The following is a 25,409-nucleotide window of genomic DNA, read 5'->3' as shown; positions in this document are numbered from 1 at the left end:
CCCCGTTCGGGGCGTGGCCTGGCCCGCCTGGCTAGTGTGGCGGGGCAGGTCGGTGTCGGGGGAGGAGGGGTCGGTTAGCACTAGTCGCGGCGGTCAGCGTATTTTTTTGTTGTTGGGCGCCCCAGTCCTCTTCAGGGGGCTGACCACACCCTTCTCCCCCCTTAAGCGAAGGCCTCCCTGCCACGGCTTTCTCAGCGCCGCGTTCCATGCGCCCGGACGTCGGGGTAGCGTCTCTGTAGCAACTCGGGGTTAATCCATTTGCCCACAGTAAACATGGCGGCGCGGGGACGGGCAGGGGGCGGGACTGCGCTGTCACCCGGCCTGGCGTGACTTGGCCGGCTCTCCCGTGGAGGCCGGACCCACGTGTGGAGATCGGGCAGGTGGGCCGGTCGAAGGCAGTCCGTGAGGGGGTGGGTCGAAGCACAGAGGCTCCGGAGTGTGGCGTCAGGGCGGGGAGGGACGGGGAGGAGTGGAGAGATGAGTGGCGGGATGGGCCGGCTCCTATACTGAAGTCCGGGGAAGGTAAGGTCCCGGCGGCGGGGTGGTAGTGCTTGTGTCACCTCGCGTGTGGAGGTAAGGAGAGAAGTCAGGAAAGAAAGAGTGTAAGGGTGATGGTGGAGCGAAGGGCGAAGGGCAAATCCTGTCGGGAGGAGACGAGCTCGGGGACGCTCGGGGCACCCTGTCCCTTTCAGCTCAGTCCTGAAACCACGCGGCGTCCGGTGCTCTGGCGAGGAGGTGGAAGCAGGATAGATGCTCCCCTAACTCCTCATCTCCTTTGTCTTCCCAGAAAAGGAGCGATGCAGATCTCGGGAAGAACGACAAGACCTTCTTAGTCTTGGCTGGGCCCTGGAGGTAAGGGGAAGATAAGGGCTATCCTGTGGTGGCACGAGGCCCCGACCGAAGGGCGCCGAGGGAGCCCTGTGCCGGAAGGGACTGAGTGTGCGCGTGGTTAGGGCCAGCAAAAACTCATCAAAGCTAACCAAAGCTCGTCTTCTAGCCTGGCTTCCCTTCTACCTACCCCCAGGTGTCTGGAATCTCCTAAAAGCATTTACTTTCAGAGGGCTGGCACGTTTACTAAGGCATTAGTTACTTACTAGCGTTTTAATGGGAGAAGGAAATGGCACCCCACTCCAATACTCTGGCCTGGAAAACCCCATGGACGGAGGAGCCTGGTGGGCTGCCGTCTATGGGGTCGCACAGAGTCGGACACGACTGAAGCGACTTAGGAGCCGCAGCAGCAGCGTTTTAATGAGGACCTCTAGAGCGACTGAACTGAACTGACAGGCTTTCAGACCCTGCGGGATTCTAGGCACAAGGACAGATTTTTTTTTTTTTTTATTAGTTGGAGGCTAATTACTTCACAACATTTCAGTGGGTTTTGTCATACATTGATATGAATCAGCCATAGAGTATACAGAGTGAAGTAAGCCAGAAAGATAAAGAACATTACAGCATACTAACACATATATATGGAATTTAGAAAGATGGTAATGATAACCCTATATGCAAAACAGAAAAAGAGACACAGAAGTACAGAACAGACTTTTGAACTCTGTGGGAGAAGGTGAGGGTGGGATGTTTTGAAAAAACAGCATGTATATTATCTATGGTGAAACAGATCACCAGCCCAGGTGGGATGCATGAGACAAGTGCTCGGGCCTGGTGCACTGGGAAGACCCAGAGGAATTGGGTGGAGAGGGAGGTGGGAGGTGGGATCGGGATGGGGAATACGTGTAACACAAGGACAGATTTTGAAGGCATCTTTTGGGGAAGGTTGGTCCTCCGGTGGCCCATTTGCCTTTTGTAGGAGTCAAAGCAATTCATTTTGCTACCAAGGTGAGAGTGTGATTAGGGTGGTTAGGAATGATTCTCTTTCTTGTCTGTGTGTATAGGATTTTTTAAAAGAGCCCCCTACAGCCTGCTATTTGGTGCCCTGTGTGTTAGTTTTAGTGAAACAGCTTTTCTGTTACTTTTGGCACCTCTCAGAGAGAGGTGAGTTTTTTAAAGGTTAGAAGGTCCCTGTCCTGCTCATAGAACCTGTCTGGTGAAGTTTTTGTTACTGGGTCAGGTTTTTCCTGTCTTGCCTGGCTCTTTCTTCAGCCAGCCAGGAGGGTTCTCTGCATCTCATGCAAGTAGAATTCTCAGGAAGCCCTGCCAGTTTACCCCAGCAGCAGAGGGTCTCTATTTCTGTACATCTTGTTTTCCATTCTACACTTTGACCTTCCTTTCTGCAGCTACCTGCCTAGCTATATACATATACAGCCGTTTACCGCTGTACATTGTTATTTGTACACAGCAGACATATTTCCTCTTACTCTCTGGTAGTTCCCATCACCTCTATCGTAGCAATGAAAAACTTGCTGAAGAGGAGTGAGAAAACTTCAGATGTTGCAATGTGCAAAGGCCCCAGGCATCTTTAGGTTAAACCTGAGTGGCCTGTTGGGAACATTGTTCTGGGAACTCATGTTGGTGACGTAGTAGAACATATGATTCAAGAGTTGCCAACTTGTTTTCCCCTCTTCATTGGCCCTAGGAAGTTCAGGGTTCGGGTTTGGTCTGCATGAAGCCATATCTTGCCAGGCAGGCAACATGTGTCCAAGAACACCTGGTAGGAGAGCCGGAAGACAGTGAGGCTGATCTTTCTCCTAGTGGGCAAGAACAGAAAACTGATTTATGTTAATCTGTCTCTAGATTAGTTGAAACCTAAACTTTGTTCCAGGAATGATTGACAGCAGTTTGTAACACTCTGCTCCAGCCCTGGTTCAGGGAGTAGGGAGGGAGGGGCTTCTGGTGAATTACCTGTCACATCTACTGACAATTCTCTCATTTCTCTGTTGTTTTATATCATGCTGTCTAACCTTAGAGAACTAAAGAGTGTTCATATAAAGTGTATAACCTGAGAGACATGGTGTTTTGAAAGGTATAGATATTATTTATCATTGCTAATAAGTACATAGCACAGTGCTGTGTTTTATAACAGGTGTTCAAAAAATGTTAATGGTCATCATGTTAGGCTTTCTAAATTCACAGGTCTGTTGGTAAATGAGGGGGTAATGCTAGTGATCTCTTAAGATTCCTTTAAGATTTGGCATACTGGGATCTGGTCCTTGTTCTGAGGATAATGGTATTTAATATATTCTCTAAGGATTAGTATTTATTGTGCAGGAGTTAGAACAGCAACTTTCCCATCTCTCAGCAACTCTTTTGCAATTCCTTCTGGCATGCAGTGCCAAGTGGGACTTGCAGCAAAAGTCTAATCCATCTAAGAATGCCGTTGAATGTGAGCTCCCTGCTCTCCCCTTCTCGAGTCTCTAGGGCTGAGCTGGAGTTTGGGGGTTGTAGGGTGATAGGGCCATTTGGACTGCAGTGATTGGTTCCCTGAAGGGGCTGGAACAAATAGCTGCTGAGCTTCACTCTACCATCAGCTCTTCTCACCTCTGCTCCTTAGAGACCAGGCCCTCAGGCCCTCAGCCTCCATTCAGCTCCAGACACGCAGCTTCTCCAGGCAGACTTGCTTCACAGCAGGGATTGCTCCTCGAGGTAGGTGTCTGCTCCAGTGGGATAGTACCACTTTCCCTGACTGTTTCTCTTGCCCACCCCTGCCCCAGCTCCCTGGTTGGCTAGCTTCTGTCTGAAGTGCCCCTGAAATTGTAAATCTGAACCCCTGGTTCCAGCATGTTGGCCTCTCACTTTTGAACCCAGCCTCTTTTCCTGGATCTGCTACTGACTGCCGTGTTACAGGTAGAGGAGCTGAGAGGTGGTTGGCAGGGCTTTAAATAAGTTGGGGAGAACAGAGTGGTTGGCCTGGGGATGCCTGAAAGGGAATTTAAGGCTGCCATGGAGGTGGTCTTCCTAGTGGTAAGTGCTGAGAAGGCATGCTGTTCGGAAGGTAGCACTGGGGATCATGGAAGGTGGGGCCTGAGGCTGGGAGAATAGAGGAGGCCGTGGTTTCCATAGTCTCTTCTTTCCTCAAGTTTCTTCTTCCCTGCTGGGTGGAGGCGCCAGGCTGGACTCTGCTGGCTTAGTACATTGTAGTGACTGGGTCTGTGCCTTCCGGCAGGGGATGGGGCAGGGAATTCTGAGAAGAAACTAGAGAGTAGGCTAGAGGTGGTTTTTCTTTTCCTGCTAGGGTGAAGACATTAGAAGGTTCTTAAGTTTCACAGTTGTGTATACCCAGAAAGGTCTTGGCCAAATAGTTACCTCCTGGCTATCTCAATCTGCTGCATCTTCCCTCTCCTCTCCGCCCTACTCAACATATATCAGTACCTCCAGGCCTTTTTGGTTGCCCTGGGGCCTGGCTGGGCAAATCTGATGGGTGTGGAATGCACAAGCCCAAGGGTGGGTGGCCATGAAGGCAGGAGAGGCCTGCCTGAGAGCCGGTTTCTTTGTAGTTCACCCTGGACAATGTCACTTGGTGGCGGAGGAGGACTGTGAGACGTGGTTGGAAGTCAGGTCGTAGCCACTTGCCTGTCACTGCCCAGCTGTGTGGCAGCCCAGAGCCCAGGAAGAGCAAGCGGCCGCAGGTCACAGACTCAGAGAGAATATGAGTGTGGGGGTGAGCACCGCCACACCCCTCCCTCCAACCTCAGACACCAACGTGGTCACGTCCACCTTCAGCCTGGTGGACTATGTGGTCTTTGCCCTGCTGCTGGTTCTCTCCCTTGCCATCGGGCTCTACCATGCCTATCGTGGCTGGGGCCGACATAGTATCGGCCAGTTGCTGTTGGCAGACCGCAAAATGGGCTGCCTTCCTGTGGCACTGTCCTTGCTGGCCACCTTCCAGTCAGCTGTGGCCATCCTGGGTGTGCCGTCCGAGATCTACCGATTCGGGACCCAGTATTGGTTCCTGGGCTGCTGCTATTTCCTAGGACTGCTGATCCCAGCACATGTCTTCATCCCCATCTTCTACCGCCTGCATATCACCAGTGCCTATGAGGTAGGTAGGGAGGAGCACATGGGACCCTCAGGGGCAGGGGTAGAGAAGGAACCAGGCACACAGGGGTCTGGGCCCCTCAGCTCTGCCTGATGAGAGGGCCAGGGGTAAATACATCGTGTGTCTAGGAGTTCACTCTGGTGAGGTCGGGCAGGGTAGGAGTTTGGGGAGAAGGGTGCTGTGCTGAGGGGGGCCCAGAGTGGATATGAGTTGGCTATTTCCTCTGTTCCTGGGCTTCCTGAAGGAAGTTGTGTGTGATTTGTTGGGGATGGGGTGGGGAGGAATGTGTTTTTGTTTTTGTTTTTAATCTACTCCTACCTAGTACCTGGAACTCCGCTTCAATAAAGCTGTGCGTGTTTGTGGCACTGTGACCTTCATCTTTCAGATGGTAAGTGGAATGAGGATAGAAGTTCAGCCTGGTGCAGGATAGGGAGACAGGGATTCAGGCTCACTGGAGCCTCCCCTGCTCTTAGACTAGCAAGACTGAAATTCCTGCTCACCCCCAGAGGCATCTTGCTTGCATCCCTTCCAGTTCTGGCACACGTAACCATGGTGGTGGCAAACCAAACTACGGGAGAAGGGAGAGGGGGGGGAGCCTAGGTGAAGGGAGGCCACTGGGATATTGGAGCTGAGGTCTGTCTTTTCTTCTCTCTCTGCCTCCCTCATCGGCTCCTCACTTCACATTCTCTTTCCATACCCAACAGGTGATCTATATGGGGGTTGTCCTCTATGCACCATCCTTGGCCCTCAATGCAGGTGAGGAGTCACAGCTCCTGGCTCCCAGCCACAGCAGGCTAGGGAAAACCTTTGGGAGGGGCAGGTGGAGGAGAGAGTGCAGAAAAGAACCCAACCTTTACCAGAGAATTATTCTATCTGGGCCCTTGGCTGGTCTTCACTAGAGGTGGAAAGATAATCCAACATTATCAGACCCCGTCTGAATGGTTAATCAATACCTTTTGGTGGAGTTTTGTGAACTTTTTTTTTTTCCATTGTGGTAAATGATTTATTTCATCCTTAATATCAAATGGTTCATATCTTACCAGCATTTCCCTGGTTTATCCCTGGGAAACCCTCCTCTGGAGATAGGAATGTGACTTTTATCTGTTTACAGTGACTGGCTTTGATCTCTGGCTGTCAGTGCTGACCCTGGGCATTGTCTGTACCATCTATACTGCTCTGGTAGGCAGTCTTGGGGAAGGGTGGGGAGGAGGGAGGTGGGGGAAAGAGGAAAAGGTGGGACAAGATAAGTAGATGGGTAGTAGATAAGAATATAGGTGAGGAGATGGCATGACTTTTTTTTAACTTTTTTTTATTTTTTATTAGTTGGAGGCTAATTACTTCACAACATTTCAGTGGGTTTTGTCATACATTGATATGAATCAGCCATAGAGTTACACGTATTCCCCATCCCAATCCCACCTCCCACCTCCCTCTCCACCGGATTCCTCTGGGTCTTCTCAGTGCACCAGGCTCGAGCACTTGTCTCATGCATCCCACCTGGGCTGGTGATGTGTTTCACCATAGAAAATATACATGCTGTTCTTTCAAAACATCCCACCCTCACCTTCTCCCACAGAGTTCAAAAGTCTGTTCTGTACTTCTGTGTCTCTTTTTCTGGCATGACTTTTTAGGGTGATATGAAAAGAGATGGGATTATGTTGGGGGATGGGATGTGATGGTAGGGAATAGGATGGGAAGGATGTCAGCAGCTGTCTACCGCTGGCGGCTGGCTGCTGCCTTCACCGGTGGTGTGGCTCCATGGACGTCTATGGCAGGGTTGCTGTCTTCTCCCTGCAGGGTGGACTGAAGGCAGTCATCTGGACAGATGTCTTCCAGACACTGGTCATGTTCCTAGGGCAGCTGGCGGTTATCATTGTGGGGTCAGCCAAGGTGGGCGGTTTGGGGCACGTGTGGGAAGTGGCTTCTCAGCACGGCCTTATCTCTGGAATTGAGTAAGTACACCCCTTCCCTGGCTGGGGTCTGTAGTGCCTGGGAGCTGAGCCCCTCTTAGAGTCTGCGCCTGGGGTGGTAGTGAGCAGAGGGCAAGCTGTGGGAGTTGAGGTGCAGCCTTGAGGCCAGTGGGAGGCTGGGCCTGCAGGAGTGGAGGGCAAGCTCAGTGTTGCCCCGGGTGGTCAGGTGTCAGGATGTTTCTAGTACCTGGGATGAGGCTGTGGGTTGGCAGAGTGGAACCGCTCCCTTCCCACCCAGCCTGCCGCCCTGTCTTGAGTCCACCTTGGCCCTGACAGCCATCTCTCTGCCCTGCCCCATGTCAGAGGAGGGCAAGGAAGGCTGAGTCTGGGGCCACAGTGACATGTTGGTGTCTATGGCAGGCTGGATCCGGACCCGTTTGTGCGTCACACGTTCTGGACATTGGCCTTCGGGGGTGTCTTCATGATGCTCTCCTTGTATGGAGTGAACCAGGCGCAGGTGCAGCGCTACCTCAGTTCCCGCACGGAGAAGGCTGCAGTGCTGTGAGGGCAGGACTGGGAAGACGGGGGGCCCTGGATGTGGGAGAGACTGGGGCCTGGTTCTGCAGCGGCAGTTGGGGTGGGGCAGGATGCCAGGGCACACCCACACCCACTGGGCAGGACGTGGACCTGCCTTCTGGGGCATGGGGATGGGCCTGCTAACACCCTCTGCCCGCTTGGCACTGGCCTCTCTTGCAGCTCCTGCTACGCCGTCTTCCCCTGCCAGCAGGTGTCGCTCAGCATGGGCTGCCTCATTGGCCTGGTCATGTTTACGTACTACCAGGAGTATCCTATGAGCACCCAGCAGAGTCAGGCAGCCCCTGACCAGGTGAGATGGCCTCCCTGCCCCCTGCCTGGCCCCCGCCAAAGGGAGTGTCTGGGTGGCTGCAGAGAGGACCCCCACCCGGGGTGGGCACTGCATATAAAGTCCTTCCTCTCTGGAATTCTGCAGCTGGTCATAGGGCCCAGCCCACGGGAGTGGGGACCTCCCTTTACTGACTCACTACTGCGCACCACCTGCCCTGTGGGGAGCTGTCACACAGCTGGTCTCTTCTATCCCTCCTCACAGCCTCATCTGGTAGAGGAGAAACGGTGGCCCAGTGGGGTGGCCAGCATGCTCAAGTCACACCAGTGGCTGGGGGAGAGCTGGGGCACGGGCTGCTGTGTCCTTCTTTCTCCAGAGCCTGCTTTCTCTCCTCTCCACTTACTGTGGGGTCGCTTTCAGTGCCTGGCCCTCTTCCAAGGCGCCCAGTCTCCACAGACTGGTCGGCACATGTGATTGGCACGTGCAGGGGAAGGGTGGCGCCCCCCTGGGAAGGGCTTCTCTGAGGAGAGTGTACTCTTCTGTTCCGCCTACAGTTCGTCTTGTACTTTGTGATGGATCTCCTGAGAGGCCTGCCGGGGCTACCTGGGCTCTTCGTCGCCTGCCTCTTCAGTGGCTCCCTCAGGTACTTTGATCTTTCCCTTCAGGCTCTTTCACCTTTCCCTTCAGGCTTGACACAGCTGACCCCTCTGAGTACATGGTGACAGGTGGATGGGAGGTCCCTCTGAGCCTCTCATTGTGCCCGTTTGTGTGTGGGCGACAAGGGACAGCTCCTCTGTGTGGGCAGGCATGTCCTCTCCTAGGCGAGGCCCCTTTTTGGTGAAGGAGTCTTCTATACCAGGAATTGATTTACTTGAACCAAATCTGAACCCCACTCAGAAGAGGCCAGGTGTCCCTGCCTTTCAGGCCTCTTCCTCGGTTCCAGCTGTCAGTGGTGTTTGGGTTACACGTGTCCTCTCCTGCCTTCAGGGCACTCATTCCTCAATAGGGTCCCTTGTTAGGTTTGCCCTTCTGGACCTGACTTTCTCTTCCTTCTTTCAGCACCATATCCTCTGCTTTTAATTCACTGGCAACTGTTACAATGGAAGACTTGATTCGACCCTGGTTCCCTCATTTCTCTGAAGTCCGGGCCACCATGCTTTCCAGAATCATTGGTGGGATTATACTTCCTTATCTTTTCAGCCATGTACTTTCTAAGATACTCCCTAAGCACTGTCAGCTGTCTGCTTTGAAGTGCACTTGCTCAGTGAAGCCCTGACCTTGCTTATGGGCCAGGGAACTTCCTGAGGAGCAGTCTTGGTCACCTAGGAGTGAGGACAGGGTGGGAGGGACCTGGAGCTGGGTCCTGAGGTAATATGCCCCCTTCCTGGGGACAGAGAAGTAGTAGTTTGACTAGGGAAGGAGCTTTGCTCTGCTTTCCCTGCTTATTGTGTTAACTCACATCTGCTTATTTCTCCCGTTCTTTTTTTCCCAGCCTTTGGTTATGGGCTACTTTGTCTGGGAATGGCCTATATTTCCTCACAGATGGGACCTGTGCTGCAGGTAATGACTCTGGAGAGGACAGAATTGTTGGGGGAGAAAAGGAGCAGATTGAAATCAGAAAGAGAAGAAGACAGCTATTGTGAAAGGAGTGACACAGAGGGCAGGTGTCAGAAATTCCTTTTGATGGGCTATACCTGTAGATCTGAACAGACTCCCTAGTAGCCAAAAGCCCCAGGGTTGTTGTTGGCTCAGAGAGGTCTAAGGATCAGCATCTGGAGAACCCCAGGCATATTCCCATAACTATTTCTGCCCTCTAGGATCCTGCGTTCTAGTGGTTCCAGGGAGAAGAGACTGACAGATCTGACTGGTGGGGCTCTGAGGCAGTGGTGGGGGCTCTGCCACATTGATGATGCTGGGGTCTCTGAGCCTCTGTGCTTTTCTTTTTCTCACCCTGTCCTCTGCAGGCAGCCATCAGCATCTTTGGTATGGTTGGGGGGCCGCTGCTTGGACTCTTCTGCCTCGGGATGTTCTTTCCTTGTGCAAATCCTCCTGTGAGTGACCCACGTGGCTCCAGGGTCACGTGTGGGGGTGGACCTGGGGAATGGCTGGGCAGGGCTCTGACCAGGAGTGCTGGAAACTGGTATAAAGCTTTGGTGGGGCTGGCCTTGTGACAAGAGACTGCCATGTTCCTGGGCAGGGTGCCATTGTGGGCCTGTTGGCTGGACTCATTATGGCCTTCTGGATCGGCATCGGGAGCATAGTGACCAACATGGGCTCTGGCAGACCACCCTCTCCCCCTAATGGGTCCAGCTTCTCCCTGTCCAGCAATCTGACTGCTGTCACCATGGCCACACTGATGCCCTCGACTGCTGCCTCCAAGTGAGTCAGAGCTCACTCTTTCTCCTTGGGGAAAGCAGCTCATTCTTGAGGGGTTTTCCAGGGCCCTTGCTAAGGGATGGGCCTCTGGAAGCCTGTGGGGTGGGGAATGCTGGGTGTTGGTTCCCCGGACTCTGGGACCTTGTGGGGGTGGGGGTGGGGAGCCAGGTGTCTGAGGGTCAGTTGCTCCTTCAATGAATTGCTAATTGTCCTCACCGCCTGCTCTCCCCAGGCCCACAGGGCTACAGCGGCTCTATTCCCTGTCGTATTTATGGTACAGCGCTCACAACTCCACCACTGTCATTGTGGTGGGCCTGGCTGTCAGTCTGCTCAGTGGTGAGGAGGCGTGGGATGGAGGCGCAAAGAAACGAGGACTGCCTGAGGGAGGGCACTCAGGGGTCTGGGGTCTAAGCTCAGGGGCTCCTGGATGTCTGGAACAGTCAGACTTCTTGGCAGAGCTCTAGGAGGTGGGCAGGGGCTGGGGGCTCAGAGCAGTGAAAGTGGATGGCTCTGGGAAGTGCTCTGGTTATACACTAGGAGCCTCAGGAGCACTTTGTCTTCAGGGGGCATGCGGGGCCGGACCGTGGACCCTCGGACCATTTACCCAGTGTTGCCAAAACTCCTTGCCCTCCTGCCCGTGTCCTGTCAGAAGCGACTTCCCTGCAGAGCCTGCAGCCAGGTAGCTCCTCTGTTGTCAGATCGCCCCTCCCCTCCCTCTCATACTGCTGGGCCTTCTGGTTTCCGTCCCCCCCTTTTCTTTCTCCCCCAGCCCCCATTCTCTGATGATCTGCCTGAGCCTGGACGGTCCGGCAGCAGGTGCCGGCTCCTTCCCACTGGGAAGTGGGGGCTTGGTGGGCAGAAGGGTCTTGGCCCGGAGAGGCCACAGCTGCTGGCCTGTCCTCTCCCTCCTCCCACCCTCATACTCACCCCAGGCCTACTCCTCCCCTTCACCCCTGCTGCCCCTCCCTGGTCCCCTTTCTAGTCGGGATCACAGCAGGGTCACCCTTCCTGCAAGAGGAAAGGGAGGTTCCTTCACCTCCCCTTTGTCTCACGTTCACCCCACCCTTTGCCCATGTTCCCCAGGATGTCTCCTCGGAAGCCACTATGTTTCCAGAGAAGACGAGCAATGGGATGCTGAGGGGCAGCAGAGACCAGGAGGCCATGGCCGTGCCTGAGGAAAGCCCCGCCCAGCCGGGGATCAGCCCCACCTTCATCCTCCAGGAGACCTCACTGTGATCCTGACTCAGGACGAAGACCCAGAGGCCTCCTGCGGTACAGGGATGAGTTCCCTGGTGTTCTGCAGGAGGATCACAGACTGAGTGACCTCACCCACACCAAAGGACCTTGTTCTTGGGAGTTTGTGCTACAGCAGAAGTTGTCATGTCACAGGAGGTGTGAGAGTAGGACAAGGTTTTTCCTTGTTCTTTGCCCATCTGTTCTCTAGAGAACTAGGCTTGCAGGGGGTACAGTTCTGCCAGAAAAAGGGATAGAGGTGAATCTCCTGGCAAAAGGATAATGGCTTCTGATTCAGCATTGCCAGGCTTCTTTGAGGTGAATAGAAATAGCTGTGCTGGGCCTACTCTGGCAAGATTGATGCAGAGCTGCCTTGGCCAGCTCTTGCTTCCCTTGCAGTCCCATCGGAGCACAGGTTGTCAGCCACACAGGGCCCCTGTAACACTACTTTCAGGTTGTCTGTGCTACCCAGACATTCTTATCTGTCTACCTCCATTCTTGAGAGGGAGGTTTTGGTGTCCCTGAGAGGCCTCTTGGAACACACAGGTACATTCATCTCCTTTGTGTAGAGTAGGGACGCTTTTCACCTCGCTGCCCCACCCCCTACCTTTGCAATGGGCACTTAGGAATGGGGTGGATGTTGATCTGAGAAACCAGGGCATGACCAGGTTCACTGTGGAGTGCACCATCCGTCTGACTCCTGAGCCATGCCACCCTCGTGTCATTTGGTCATTCATGCTCCTGTTTCCTTTTGGAGTTTCTTACCCACATATCTTTGTTCCTAAGGAATAAAAACTGCCATTGGGCTAGAATCTGGGTTCCTGTACTGTCTGCACCTGCTCTCGTCCACCCTAGTCCTATCCCTGGTGAGGGTGAAGCCCCTCCTCCCATGCACAGGTCTTCCCCTGCTGAGGAGAGACCTGCAGGAGACCAAGGGTGGCGTGGTGAGGTTTCTGATCTCTGTGGCTGGTGTGCATGTCTACAGGGGGTAATGTGTTCATGGGGTTGAACGTGCACACTTTCCTCTGCTGCTTCTCTTCCCCATGTGGCTCAGTCTGTTCCCTGTCCTGCCCACTTGTCCTTGACCAGAACAATCTGCTGCTCTGAGAATTTCCACTTTGGGGGCAGGAGGAAGAAGGTTGCATTTAAAAATAGAACATTTTAAGGTGGATATTTATGTTCTTGTGAAGAACACCTTGCTCATGCCCACCCACACTTGGTCTCTATCTCTGCTTGGCCCCATCCAGCTGCCCAGAAGCACAGGCTCTCCAGGCCCCTCAGCAGAGACCAGTCCCAAGCACATCTGGGCAGTCCCAGAAAACGCCAGGTTGACTTTGTCGTGAGAACTGCCCTCCTCTTGACAGCCCCCCACCTTGGTGCTGAGGGCCACAGCTCAGCCTGTGTCCCCACCCCACCAAGCTGCCAGGATTCTAGCCCTAGCCAGGCTCTCATTCATTCCTTTTTTTTTTTTTTTTAATTTTTTAAATTGTGAAAGTATGATAATACATTTACAGGAAACTTGTAAAATACAGAGCAAGGTTGCATATAGTTCCAATATAACAGTTATTTTTTAAATAGGTAAATTAAGACTTTTAATTGGAATTGGAGTTTCATCTATTCTTCAACATATTTATCCATCACCCACTTCATGCAAGGGCCTCACCTTGAGGCTGGCTGTCTTACAGCTAAGGAATGACTGTGCCACCCAGGGACCCTGCACCAGGTCCCACCATTGGCATTTTCAGAGCGGCCCCTTTTTGTCTCAAATTCCTGTATTTTAACTGTATTTACATAGAAAAGGGGGGACCCTATAGGACTCAGAACTTTCACAAGTTATATTAAAAGGGAATAATAAAGAGATTCATTCTCCATATAAGTAAGTCAAACTCCATGACAATACATGTTCCTTTGTCTCTAATGCAGTAACTTTTATCTTCACGCAGAGAAGTACCATTTAATGATTGAGGGTGGAGTCTAATGTGGAGAAGGCAATGGCAACTCACTCCAGTACTCTTGCCTGGAAAACCCCATGGACGGAGGAGGCTGGTAGGCTGCAGTCCATGGGGTCGCGAAGAGTTAGACTGAGCCACTTCACTTTCACTTTTCACTTTCATGCATTGGAGAAGGAAATGGCAACCCACTCCACTGTTCTTGCCTGGAGAATCCCAGGGACGGGGGAGCCTGGTGGGCTGCTGTCTGTGGGGCTGCACAGAGTTGGACACGACTGAAGTGACTTAGCAGTAGCAGCAGCTAATGGACTGATCTGGATTCAAATACTGGTTCATCCATCCACCTAACTTCCTTAAGCTTCAGTTCCTTCATCTATTAGGTGTGAATTTCACAAAGATTCAAGATTGTAAAGGATTGGTGCATTCCTTAAATGCCAGTTATTGTAATTGTTTTCAAAGCACTTTTCACGACTACCCGATTTTTATACTTTGGGGGAGAAGTGCACACTATGTCTGCATTTTCATGTGTCAGGTAATTGGATTGCTTGCCTAGTGATTGGCTGAAGCAGGGCTGGAACCCAGGTCTGTGACTCCCAGTGGCCTCCCAAAGTCACATCTCTTGTCCTGGAAGCTGTGTCCTTTGGGATAGAGTGCACACACAGGTGGCAGGGTCTGTCCCGAGACAGCAATCCAGAGAACAATGATGTACTAAATGGGGTGCTACTGTACCATCATTCTAGAACCTTGCTAGTTCACTGGCCTTCAAACCTTGCTTGAGACCCACAGTAAAATGTTTCACAGCATGATCCAGTACACTCATACATTGCATTGTGTTACTAAAACATTTCATGAAAAAGGCTCTCTAGGTATAGTTACTATTTCTGGAGCTGTCCTTTTCCCTTCGCTCTGAATAATTCAGCACTCATGCCATCATGTGAAGCAGAGCAAGTTAGGTGTTCATGCTGGAGGCTGTCATGGATGTCAGAGCTCAAGTAAGAGGAGGGAGGTCATGCACAGCACTGGCCCAGCTTGGATGTGAGACCCTGAGCAGGATGAGGAGGTATCCACGCAGGGCTGAAGCCTGCTGTGGTGTGTTAAGTCCCTGTTGGGTGAGGAGTGTCCATGGGGGTCAGAAGCCTGATGTAGGGTTGGAGAATATGAAAGGCATCCTCAGAGGCAAGAAGACGTGTGGGTTGTCAAAGGGAGTGAGTGAGGTGGGAGCTCATAAGGGGGACAGCTTGACTGGGGGCAGGGGGTGGTGGGGGTGGTGGTGGTGGTGTCAGCATGAGGAGAGCATCCTCAAGGTAGGTGGCTTGGCGCGGCTTATCAAATCCAGTGTGTGTGTGTCTTATGTGGAGAATCAACTCACACGGAATAAAGAGGGCATCTACACATGCGAGCAGCTCAACCTGGGCTGTTAGAGCCTGAGTGCTGTGAGAAGGGCATCTATACAGGAGGAAGATCTGTCATCAGGTGGGAGCCCAAGTAGGGTGAGGAGGTCATCTGCCGTGGAGGCAGCCAGGGCTGGGGTGTTGGCTCAAGTGGGGAGATGAGTCCACATAGGGGCCAGCCCACTGCAGTCTCACAGCCTGAGTAGGATGAGGAAGGCATAATGTGTGTGAGAGAACTGTTAGGGCTGTGATAGTCAATAGCATGAGCCATGTTTCTCACTATTGGAGAAGAGTGTTTCGTGGAATGGGAGAAAGCAAGAATGAACTCTGCGGTGAATTGGAACAGGAGGTATTGGCTTGTGTTCCTGGTTTTCAAGAGATCTACATAAATATAGAAATAGATATGGGGACTTCTGTGGTGATCCAGTGGCCAAGACACCGAGCTCCCAATGCAGGGGGCCCAGGTTCGATCCTTGGTCAGGGAACTAGATCCCACATGCCACAACTAAGAGTTCACAGGCCGCAATGAAGATCAACGATCCCGTGTGCCACAACTAAGATTTGACTCAGCCAAATAAATAATATTAAAGAAGGAGAAAAAACAGAGATGGATGTAGCTATGTCTGCTGAGGGTTTGGGGGGCCATAGTAGCATGGGATCAACAAGAGCTTTGTGCCTAGACCTTGGATTCTAAATAACATTCTTCACTAAAAACATCAACGACAACAGCAACAAAAAACCCAAGGCTTCTTGGAGAAATTGTTGATTCTAGGGCTGGGACCAAAGTACCAGCTAGGCTTGGAACATCATGTGCCAGAAAGCAAAGAACTTATCGAGGAAAGATAAGATCATATGAAAAGGACACAGAAGCTAGCTTGAAGGGACTCCCACCAGCCAAATCTGGAACATTCTGAGCATTAAAATAATATGGATGATAAGCTATTAAATGAAAAAAGGAAATCATAAGTTCATACTGATAAAAGTAGTAAGAGTTTAGATAGGGTATGGAATCTTTATATAGTTTCAAATACTTACCTCTTCACAAAATACTTATTAATTACAAGGGAAAAAGAAGAACTGTAGTGGAGCCACCTGGCAGACACCATCTTAAGTAATCAAAATCAACATCTCCTGTAAGGGATAAATCAGTCATACATCACCTGACAAGATGCAAAGGGAAGAACACATAATCATTTCTGTGATTCTCTTGTCAGAGATGTATAACCTGAATCTAATCATAAGAAAATATCAGACAAAACAAAATTGAGAGACATTCCATAAAATAACTGGCTTGTAATTTTTGGGACCATAGCTGAAAATTAAATACGATCTGAGTATTAGTTGAAAGTAACATTACCTTCTTGAATTTGATGCTTCTGTTGTGGTTATGGAGGGTCATGTTCTTGTTAGTAGGAAATATACAGTGAACTGAATTTCATGCATCTACTAAATGTATTGTGATCCACTGAAAACAGTGTAGTGCTAGATTTCATTCCCAGCTTTCAGACACATGATCTGTTTCTTTCCCACCTTCTGCCACCACTCCAGAATTCCTCTGGAGGATTCTGAGGCCTCTATGGATTTTCTGTTTTCCTAAAGGGATCATGTAGTGTGAGAAGCAAAAGACCTATGAACCTCCAGTTCCAGCAGCCAGCCTTGGCTCCTCTGCATCTGACAGCAGAAAACAGATGACTCCGTGGCAGGGCTGGTAGTGAAGCCAGAGGTGGTGAGAAGCAGGGAAGAAACAGATTCTGTGTCTGAAAGCTGGAATGAAACCTAGCACTAGTGTTTTACATGTTTACATGACCCTACATAACAACAACAGAAGCATCAAGGTCAGAATGGGGTCTTCAGTCCATGTGACCATTTTTGCCAGAGAAAAATCCGTCCAACTACCAATGTATCACTAATTCATTTGGCAGAGATTCTAGCTCCCAAGCAATAAACTGGTTTTGTCATCTGAAAAACAATTTTACCAACCTAGAATTTTGCACTTAATCAAAATATAATCCAAATGTGAACATGAAACAAAGATACTTTTGGATATACAAGGAAACAAAGTCGACAGATTTTAAGAAAAAAAAAATAAAGTCGACAGATGTCAACTGTTAGAATGATGACCAAATTAACCAATAACGTTTATTGTTATGTCTAAATAAGCAGGGATTAGTTTTCAAACAATCAATATAATCTGGAACTAAACTCCAAGAGCTAAGATTTTCTTTTCTCTTTTTTAGAGAACTGGATGTAGACTCACATTGGATAACAGAAAAATTACAGTATGAGGTAAACGTTTAAAGATAGCTGCAAAGAGATCCTATCAGTTCATCCTAAAGGAGATCAGTCCTGGGTGTTCATTGGTATGACTGATGTTGAAGCTGAAACTCCAATACTATGGCCCCCTGATGCGAAGAGCTGATTCATTGGAGAAGACCCTGATGCTGGGAAAGATTGAGGGCAGGAGGAGAAGGGGACAACAGAAGATGAGATGGTTGGATGGCATCACCGACTCAATGGACACGGGTTTGGGTGGACTCCAGGAGTTGGTGATGGACAGGGAGGCGTGGCATGCTGTGGCTCATGGGGTCGCAAAGAGTCAGACACGACTGAGTGACTGAACTGAATAGAATCATAGAAATATGATATATCACTCCCATACTATTAAAGAAAAAAATCAAAGGAACAATGACAAAGAAAAAAAAACCCTGAATAATCAATTGGAATAAGAGTGTGTGTGTTGTGGGGAGGGGGTGGGAAGGGTGGATTTTCTAAATAAAAATGCTGAATAATATGGTAAAAATAAGTCCAAGCATATCACTCAATATTTATGAATATAAAAAAGTAAAACATAAAAGTCACAGATCTCTAGATTTGGCAATAATAAAAGAAATCCAGCTATTTGCTATTATAAAAGATATACTTAAAAGGAAACAGCATGAAATAATTGAAAGTAAAGATGTGGGAAAAAATCAGCCGTGCAAATGATAAAAGCAGAAGTAGTAGCAGTAATATCAGACATCAATAGAATTTAATAAAACATTGATAGCGTGTCAATAGAATCAATGCAGAAAGCATTCAAACAGACCCAAAATGATATTTCATATTGTTTAAAACAAAGAGCATTACTGAATTTATGCAAATTTATGATAAGGCTGGTTAAATATGTGGACCAATGTTCCTTTTAAAGTGATGATAATACTGAATAAAATGTTTTTTAAAAAATTCTTAAAATCATCATACAGCTATTAATAGAAAGGGTAAGACTTTATTGGGCTGGAGTCAAGTGAGGGCAGGAATCAGAGAGCTGGGCAGAACTCTGAGATTGCTTTTGTCTCCAGTGGTATTTGCAGATTTGGGTGAATTTGAGCATTAGTTTTGACATCTTCAGCTTTGATAGACATCTAGCTCAGGAGATGTCCAGCATGTGGGGCTATAAGGATACATTTCCTCTCTAAAACTGGGGTGCAAAAGAGTTAATTCCCCCAAGGCCCAGGAATGCAAGAAAACTGCTTTAGAGCCAAGCAGTGTGGTGAAAAAAATCTCTATAAAATCAGATATCAACTCTTGTGGATTTGCAGTTCAGTTTCACACTGCTCAACAAGTCAAAATTTGGGACTTTGAAAAGAATAATAAAACTCACTAACTCTGGCAAATATGATCAAGACAATTTAGAAGGTACAAATAATTTCGGAAATATAAAATAAAATACAGACATTGTAGCGTTATTAATAAAATAATAGAAGCTATTATGAACAACTTTAGGCCAGTAAATGTGAAACTTTAAATAAAATGGACAAATAACCAGAAAAATATCACTTACCACAGACTCAGGAGACAACAGAATATCTAAATAGTCCTATTCCCACTAAAGAAACAGAAACAGAAGTAATAAAAGCATCTAATTGTGAAAAAAATCCAGGACTCCCACTGCTTTGCTGTTGAGTTTTATTAATCTTTCAAGGAATAAATAATTCTAAATTTATATAAGTGATTCCAGGATATAGAAGGATGCCGGGAGCCGGCACACAAGATCCCACCCATGACAAGGTCATGAGGGAGAAAACCTGACAGGCAAGACGGATCAGGTTTTCAGGGGTTTCGAAAAGCTGCCCCCGACGCTCACCTTAAAGATGATATCTGTCTTTCTGATGCCTGCCTCAATAGACTACTCCCTAATTTCTGTGACACAGGCAGAAGGCCTTCCCCGATCTCTTCCCAAATAAGAATCAATTTAGAACTTTAATCAATAAGTTTCCCAGGTGGTGGTATTTTATGAGATTATCCAGGGTGAAAGGAGTGTTTTAATTTAAACTCCTTTGTTGGTAGTTTGTTAGCCAAATGCATTTATGCCCTTGGTTCTAATATGCATGATTGCTTATAATATCCTAATCATAAAATAGCATAAAGAACCTGATTATATAAAAGCCCTAATAGACATAGAGCCTTTTTAAGGGGTAAAAGAGTCCTGTTAGAAAACATAAGAAAAATTATTCTATAGGTGGTTATTGGGTTGAGATTTGCTTGCTGTGTTTTGCTTGCTGTGTTTTTGCTTTTAATGTGCTAAGGTTGTGTTATAGAAACCATTGTTAATATAGTTAAAGATCTAGAGAAACAAGAACTTAGCCCTAGTGTGGTAACAATGAGATGGTTGTTAATTGTCAGCCAGGAGTGCTAGGCAGAAGCTGCCTCACCAAAGAGTCAGTATGGGATAAACTTCTTAGATAAATGCAACTGACAACTTTTGCAGAAGGATTAATTTTTGTATTAACAAGGATATAATTCTACTCTGTACTATTTCCCTATGAGACTGCTACCTTTCAGTTAAGATCACCATAGAAACAGAAAATAGGTTTACATTCACCTGACCTGCATAAAATGTTAATAGGCCCCAAGGCCAGAAGATAATGAACAAGACCCTCATAAACAAAGAAGTATGCAGAAAACACCCTGGTTTTCTGAAGGACAAGCTGACGTAATGTTAAACTATCTTCCCCTTAGAAATGTACTTGAAGGAGTCTTTTGGGCCTAGAAAAGAGAACAACAGTCTCAAAGGCCCCTTGCTGAATCATCTAACTTCGGAGAAAACAAAGCATAACTTTAGTTCCATCCTGATGCTCCAGGCCAGTTGCATCTATCTGGGACTTATCACCCCCTGTCCGGAAACCTACCACCCCCTACACCCGCCCAGAAGACTTATCACCCCCTGCCCAACTACAAGTGTCATCTCAACAAAAGAATACTCAAAATATCCCGCCTGATTGACGTTTCCCTTATCGCTTCCACAAACCTCCCTATAAGTATGAAGCCTCCCTGATCCCTTTCGGCGCTCAGCCTGGTCGTTAGGCGGACTGTCGCCCCTCCTTGCCTAAATAAAGGTAACCTACTTCTGTTGAGGTCGTCTTTCCTTTTCTGCCTCGCCGGAACTGTACCTTACATTTTTGGTGCCGAAACCCGGGAGGGGGCGAGGCACTCGTCTCTCTCTCTCTCACTGTCCCTCCCTCTCACTGTTTTCCCCTTTTCCTGGAGTCTGGGAGCGCAAACATCCTCCGAGCTCACTTCTCTGCCAGGGCTCTTAAGTTCCCCTCGGGGACGCCTAGTGCCTTCGTGAGCGGTGCAAGTCTTGTGCTAAGGCTTTATTGATGATTTGCGTACCCCCAGGCCTCAGCTTTACCCCCTTTTCTCTCTCTCTCTGACGACCTCCAGAATAGGGACCTCTTGCCATTCGACCGCTCTACATGCAACACTTCACTCCAGCCAGCCCCTAGGTTAAGGTAAGATCCGATCCGGACGGAGTTCTAGAGGCGCCCTAGAATTCAGTCCTCTCCGGGTCCCAGGGACCCCCGGCCCAGGGCCACTCTGTAGGCGATGGTGGGGGACGCTCCACCTCGACACAGAGCTCTCTTCTCATAACTCCTATTGCGACTGCGGGTGACGAGTTCCCAATAGGAGCCTCTGCTTGCCTTTCAATTATGGGGTCTGGCCAATCTGTCGCAAAAGATTCCCCTCTGGCCTGTGTTCTCAAAAATCTCAAACCACTCTCACTCACTGAACTCAAAGCTAACCGCTTAAAGCAACTCTGTACACAGATTTGGCCTCAATATCAATTAGACAATCAAGACCGCTGGCCTGAGGTCGGCACATTTGACTTTAACATTCTCCAAAATCTCACTGACTTCCTTAAACGGAATGGCAAGTGGTCGGAGATCCCCTATGCCCAAGCCTTTTGGGCCCTTCGGAACAGGCCCTCCCTATGCCAGGCCTGCTCCACCCACGAAGTCCTTCTATGCACCTTGCCTCCCAAGCAAAAGGGCTCTTCTTCCTCAACTAACCACAGACCACAACCTTCTGCACCCCCAGAGTTCGACCCCGCGGACGAGCCCCCTCCCTACCTGCCACCCCTCTCCTTCCCCTTCATCCAACTCACCTACTGGCACTGAAACCTCTCCTGACTCCCCCTCAGCCCCTGCTACCCCATCTCCCCGACTCCCCCTCCCCCCTTCCTTCCCCACCTGCCACAAGGTCACTAACCCAGCACATGTTTCCCCTAAGACAGGTGGCAGGACCAGAGGGCCCCACACGAGTCCATGTGCCATTTTCATTGTCAGATATGAGCCAGAAAGAAGAAAAGTTAGGATCATTTTCTGAAAATCCTACCAGATACAGAAAAGATTCCTGAGACTCTCCCAGGCCTATAACCTCACATGGAGTGACGTATATTATATCCTAAATGCCACTCTCACCCCAGATAAAAAAGACCATATCTGGCAAGCAGCAAAAGCCCATGCTGATTATTTACATAACCAAGACCGGGACAGCCCAGTTGCTGATGAGGCGGTGCCTCAGTTAGATCCCCACTGGACTTACCAGCCCGGTGACCCAGGTATCAGGAGACTCAATCATATGGTCACCTGCATTCTAGAAGGAATGCAAAAAAATACTCATATCCATGTCAATTATGATAGAGTCAGGGAAGTCACCCAAGGGGCAGACGAAAATCCAGCCTTATTCTTGGCACGCCTCACAGAGGCAGTCCAAAAGTATACCAACCTAGATATCACTACCCCTGCTGGGTTACTGTACCTTCATGTTCAGTTCATCAGCCAATCTGCCCCTGACATCAGACGCAAGCTTCGCCAACTAGAAAAGGGCCCTGAGACCCCCCGGAGAGACCTTCTAGAAGTAGCCTTCAAGGTGTTCAATAATAGAGAGGAGGCTAAGAGAGAAAAAGAACGTGAAAGAAAAGCTAAATATGCTCTTTTGGCAGCAGCAATTAAAGAAAGAGATCAGGGGCTTCCCTGTTGGCCCAGTGGTTAAGACTCTGAGCTCCCAATGCAGGGGGCCCAGGTTCAATCCCTGGTCAGGGAACTAGATCCCACATGCTGCAACTAAGACCTGGTGCAGCCAAATAAATGAATAAATATAAAAAAAAAGAAAGAAAGAAAGAAAGAGATCAGCCTGGCCCAAGTCATCCCAGAACGGGTCTTAAGACTCCCCCTGGACCCTGCTTCCGATGCAACCAGTCAGGACACTGGGCAAAAGCATGCCCAAACCCGTGGCCCCCCACAAAAGCATGCCCAACCTGTGGCCAATGGGGACACTGGGAGGAGGTCCCCACCTCCCAGACCTGGAGAGTGGAATGTCCACAGAGACTCCCTGGCACATCTGAGGAGATCCCCACTTCTCCCCAGAACCCCAGCCCAACTTTACAAGAATTGTTCCAATGATGGGGCCCAGGTTCCAGCCCCCCGGCCCGTGTCCTGAACACGGGCTCGGAACTTAGGGTAGACGGGGTAGTGGCCAGAAAAAAGACCTCTTTTATAATAAACACTGGAGCCACTTTCTCTCTCTTAACTTCCTACTCTGGCCCAACTCAAGACTCAGAAATCACAATCAAGGGGGTCTCTGGAGTTCCCCTAAGGCCAAAAATCAGCCCTCCATTACTCTGTCAATTTGGAAAATCAACCCTTATACACTCATTCCTCATAATGCCTCAGTGCCCAATGGCACTTCTAGGGAGAGATTTGTTATCCAAATTGGGGGTCTTTATTACCATACCCCCCCTCGATACAGTCTCTATATTCTGCATGCAAATGGCACCTGGACAGTCCCTATCCCTCACCCCTGACCTTCCCTTAGATCTACCTGCCTTAGACCCCCAAGTCTGGGACACTGATCACCCATCAATAGCCAAACATCATCCCCCAGTCCACATTATCCTAAAAGACCCTCGACTATAATCACCCAACAACAGTATTCTCTCACCCCAGAGGCCCACAAGAGACTTATGCCTATCATAGACTGTCTTCTTCAAGCCTCTATCCTAATTCCTACCCATTCACCACACAACACCCCTATTCTGGCAGTAAGAAAGGGACCAAATTCTTGGAGACTGGTCCAGGACCTGAGAAAAATCAATGAGGCTATTATGCCGACATTCCCAGTAGTCCCTAACCCTTACACCCTTCTGTCTACCATACCCCCAACTGCAACCCACTTCACAGTATTAGATCTCAAAGACGCTTTTTTCACCATCCCCCTCCACCCCCTCTCCCAACCTCTTTTCGCCTTCACCTGGCAAGACCCCGAGACTCACGTTTCCCAACAGCTAACATAGACAGTTCTCCCCCAGGGGTTTAGAGACAGTCCCCACTTTTTTGGACAGGCTTTACAAAAGGACCTACAGACTCTCAACCTAGCCCCGAATCATCTCCTCCAATACGTAGATGACCTCCTCCTTTGTAGCTCAACCCGAAAACTCTGCCTCCAACATACTGCCAAACTCCTTGGGGCCCTGGGATCCTGGGGTTATCGGGTATCCCAATCTAAGGCCCAAATAGTCCAGACAAAAGTCACCTACCTGGGACTTTCCATATCCCATCAACAAAGAACTATTCCCCCAGATAGAATCCAGGCCTTAATTAACTGTCCACTTCCAAAAACAAAAAGGGAACTCCTGTCTATCCTCGGCCTCCTAAATTTTTTCCGTATCTGGATCCCCAACTTCTCCCTCATTGCAAAGCCGCTCTATGAGGCAACTAAAAGATGTCTAGATGAGCCCCTCTTTAATCGTTCCTTGCTGGCCAATCCTCTTCGCCAACTCACCCAGAGCCTCCTCCGAGTGCCACCTCTCCACCTGCCAGATCACACCAGACCATTCTTTCTCTTTGCACATTCCAACCAAGGACAGGCCCTGGGGCTTCTATGTCAGTGGGCTGGAGACACCTGGGCTCCCATAGTCTATCTATCAAAACAGCTGGACATGGTGACCAAGGGGTGGCCTCCCTGCACACAGGCCATGGCTGCTATCGCAGCCCTCGTACCCGAAGCAAAGAAACTCTCTAGACATGCCCCTTTAGCAGTCTGTTCTCCACACACCTTCCGAGACTTACTGTCACATCGGGCTTTCCTCTCCCTTCCCCCTTCCAGGGTACAGGTCCTACATGCCTTTCTCCTCGACCCTCAGCTCTCATTCTCCCCCTGCTCTCCCCTTAACCCCGCCAGCTTATTACCCATGTCCTCTACAACAGACTCCCTCTTACATACCTGCAGTCTAACAGTAGATCTTACCCAAAACCCCTTCCAACATGTAACAGATCAGCCCGTCCTAGACCCAGACACCCCACACTGGTTCGTTGATGGCAGCTCTCAAAAATCCCCACCGTTTGCAGCAGGATATGCCATCATCCAGGGAGACCTTCGTCACAATCATAAAACCCAGACAATTGAAGCTTCACCGCTACCACCTCACACCACCTCCCAACAGGCAGAACTGATAGCTCTCACCAGAGCTTTAACTCTGGCTAAAAATCTAAGGATTAACATCCACACAGACTCCAAATATGCCTATAACATACTTCACTCAAACATCCTAATATGGAGAGAAAGAGGTTTCCTAACCCAAAAGGGATCCCCTATTATTAATTCAGACCTGATTCACAAACTTCTAGAGGCAGCACTCTTACCAAACAAAGCCGCTGTCCTCCACTGTAGGGGACATCAAAAGGGAAGTCTCATATCAGCCTACAACAATGCTGTAGACCAGGAGGCAAAGGAGATAGCACTGTCCCATCCTTCCCTCCAGTCCCCTGTCATCTTATCTTTGACTCCACCCGACCCTCCCACCACCAGAGAAATCCTCTCTTATCTACACTCACTTTTTCATCCCTCATCCAAGACACTCCAACAGTTCCTCCATAACCACTTCCCCATATCCAATGCTGACCAACAATATTTAGATAACCTTACCCGCTCCTGTCAAACATGTCAACGTACTAACCCCAATTCCAACCTTAAACCGACATCCTTTCCAACCCATCAAATGCGAGGCAGCCTCCCAGCACAAGATTGGCAGATAGACTTTACTCATATGCCCCGGGTCCGGAGAGTCAGATACCTACTAGTCCTTGTAGACACCTTTTCGGGATGGATAGAAGCATTTCCCACTACAAACAAAAGAGCCCACACAGTGGCCCAAATCCTCCTCACAGAAATTATCCCCAGGTTTGGGCTGTCTTCATCCCTACAGTCTGATAATGGCCCAGAATTTACATCCAAGGTCACCCAACAACTTGTCCAATTCTTACAGATACCCTGGAAATTTCACATTCCATACCGTCCCCAGTCCTCAGGAAAGGTAGAAAGGATGAATAGAATAATCAAAAAAAAAAAAAAAAAAAAAAAAACCCTTACCAAACTAACCCTCGAGGTACATCTGGATTGGACTAAACTTTTACCAATTGTTCTCCTCAGAATACG

The 25,409-nt window shown here is 49.3% G+C and overlaps 1 protein-coding gene across 7 annotated transcripts; it reads left to right on the top strand.

Annotated features, from left to right (window-relative positions):
- The first annotated feature begins 47 nt into the window (after positions 1-47).
- Positions 48-12,126, top strand: SLC5A6 (solute carrier family 5 member 6). Of its 7 annotated transcripts, none has more exons than XM_043917418.1 (18): positions 48-92; positions 788-852; positions 3,449-3,540; positions 4,392-4,936; positions 5,256-5,321; positions 5,638-5,689; positions 6,045-6,112; positions 6,731-6,885; positions 7,264-7,404; positions 7,600-7,729; positions 8,260-8,348; positions 8,765-8,877; positions 9,198-9,265; positions 9,670-9,756; positions 9,903-10,084; positions 10,314-10,417; positions 10,645-10,760; positions 11,165-12,126. In XM_043917418.1, exons 4-18 carry the CDS (start codon positions 4,544-4,546, stop codon positions 11,315-11,317), a joined length of 1,917 nt encoding a protein of 638 aa, XP_043773353.1. In that variant the 5' UTR covers positions 48-92; positions 788-852; positions 3,449-3,540; positions 4,392-4,543; the 3' UTR covers positions 11,318-12,126. The 7 variants fall into 7 exon arrangements, with proteins under 7 accessions (XP_043773353.1, XP_043773352.1, XP_043773354.1 ...); XM_043917417.1 differs by lacking the exon at positions 48-92 and adding an exon at positions 101-224; XM_043917419.1 differs by lacking the exon at positions 48-92 and adding an exon at positions 254-380 and having other exon boundaries at positions 3,451-3,540.
- The last annotated feature ends 13,283 nt before the right edge of the window (positions 12,127-25,409 follow it).

Source organism: Cervus elaphus, chromosome 11 (genome assembly GCF_910594005.1).
Source record: "Cervus elaphus chromosome 11, mCerEla1.1, whole genome shotgun sequence".
Lineage (NCBI taxonomy): Eukaryota > Metazoa > Chordata > Mammalia > Artiodactyla > Cervidae > Cervus > Cervus elaphus.
Note: the sequence above shows the minus strand (reverse complement) of the source record. Positions and strands in the feature narration are given on the sequence as shown.

Coding starts and splice junctions, on each gene's coding strand:
- SLC5A6 (XM_043917418.1), top strand. CDS start 4,544: ATGAGTGTGGGGGTGAGCACCGCCACACCCCTCCCTCCAACCTCAGAC. Junction 5,322..5,637: donor TGACCTTCATCTTTCAGATG/GTAAGTGGAATG, acceptor CATACCCAACAG/GTGATCTATATGGGGGTTGT. Junction 10,085..10,313: donor CCCTCGACTGCTGCCTCCAA/GTGAGTCAGAGC, acceptor TGCTCTCCCCAG/GCCCACAGGGCTACAGCGGC.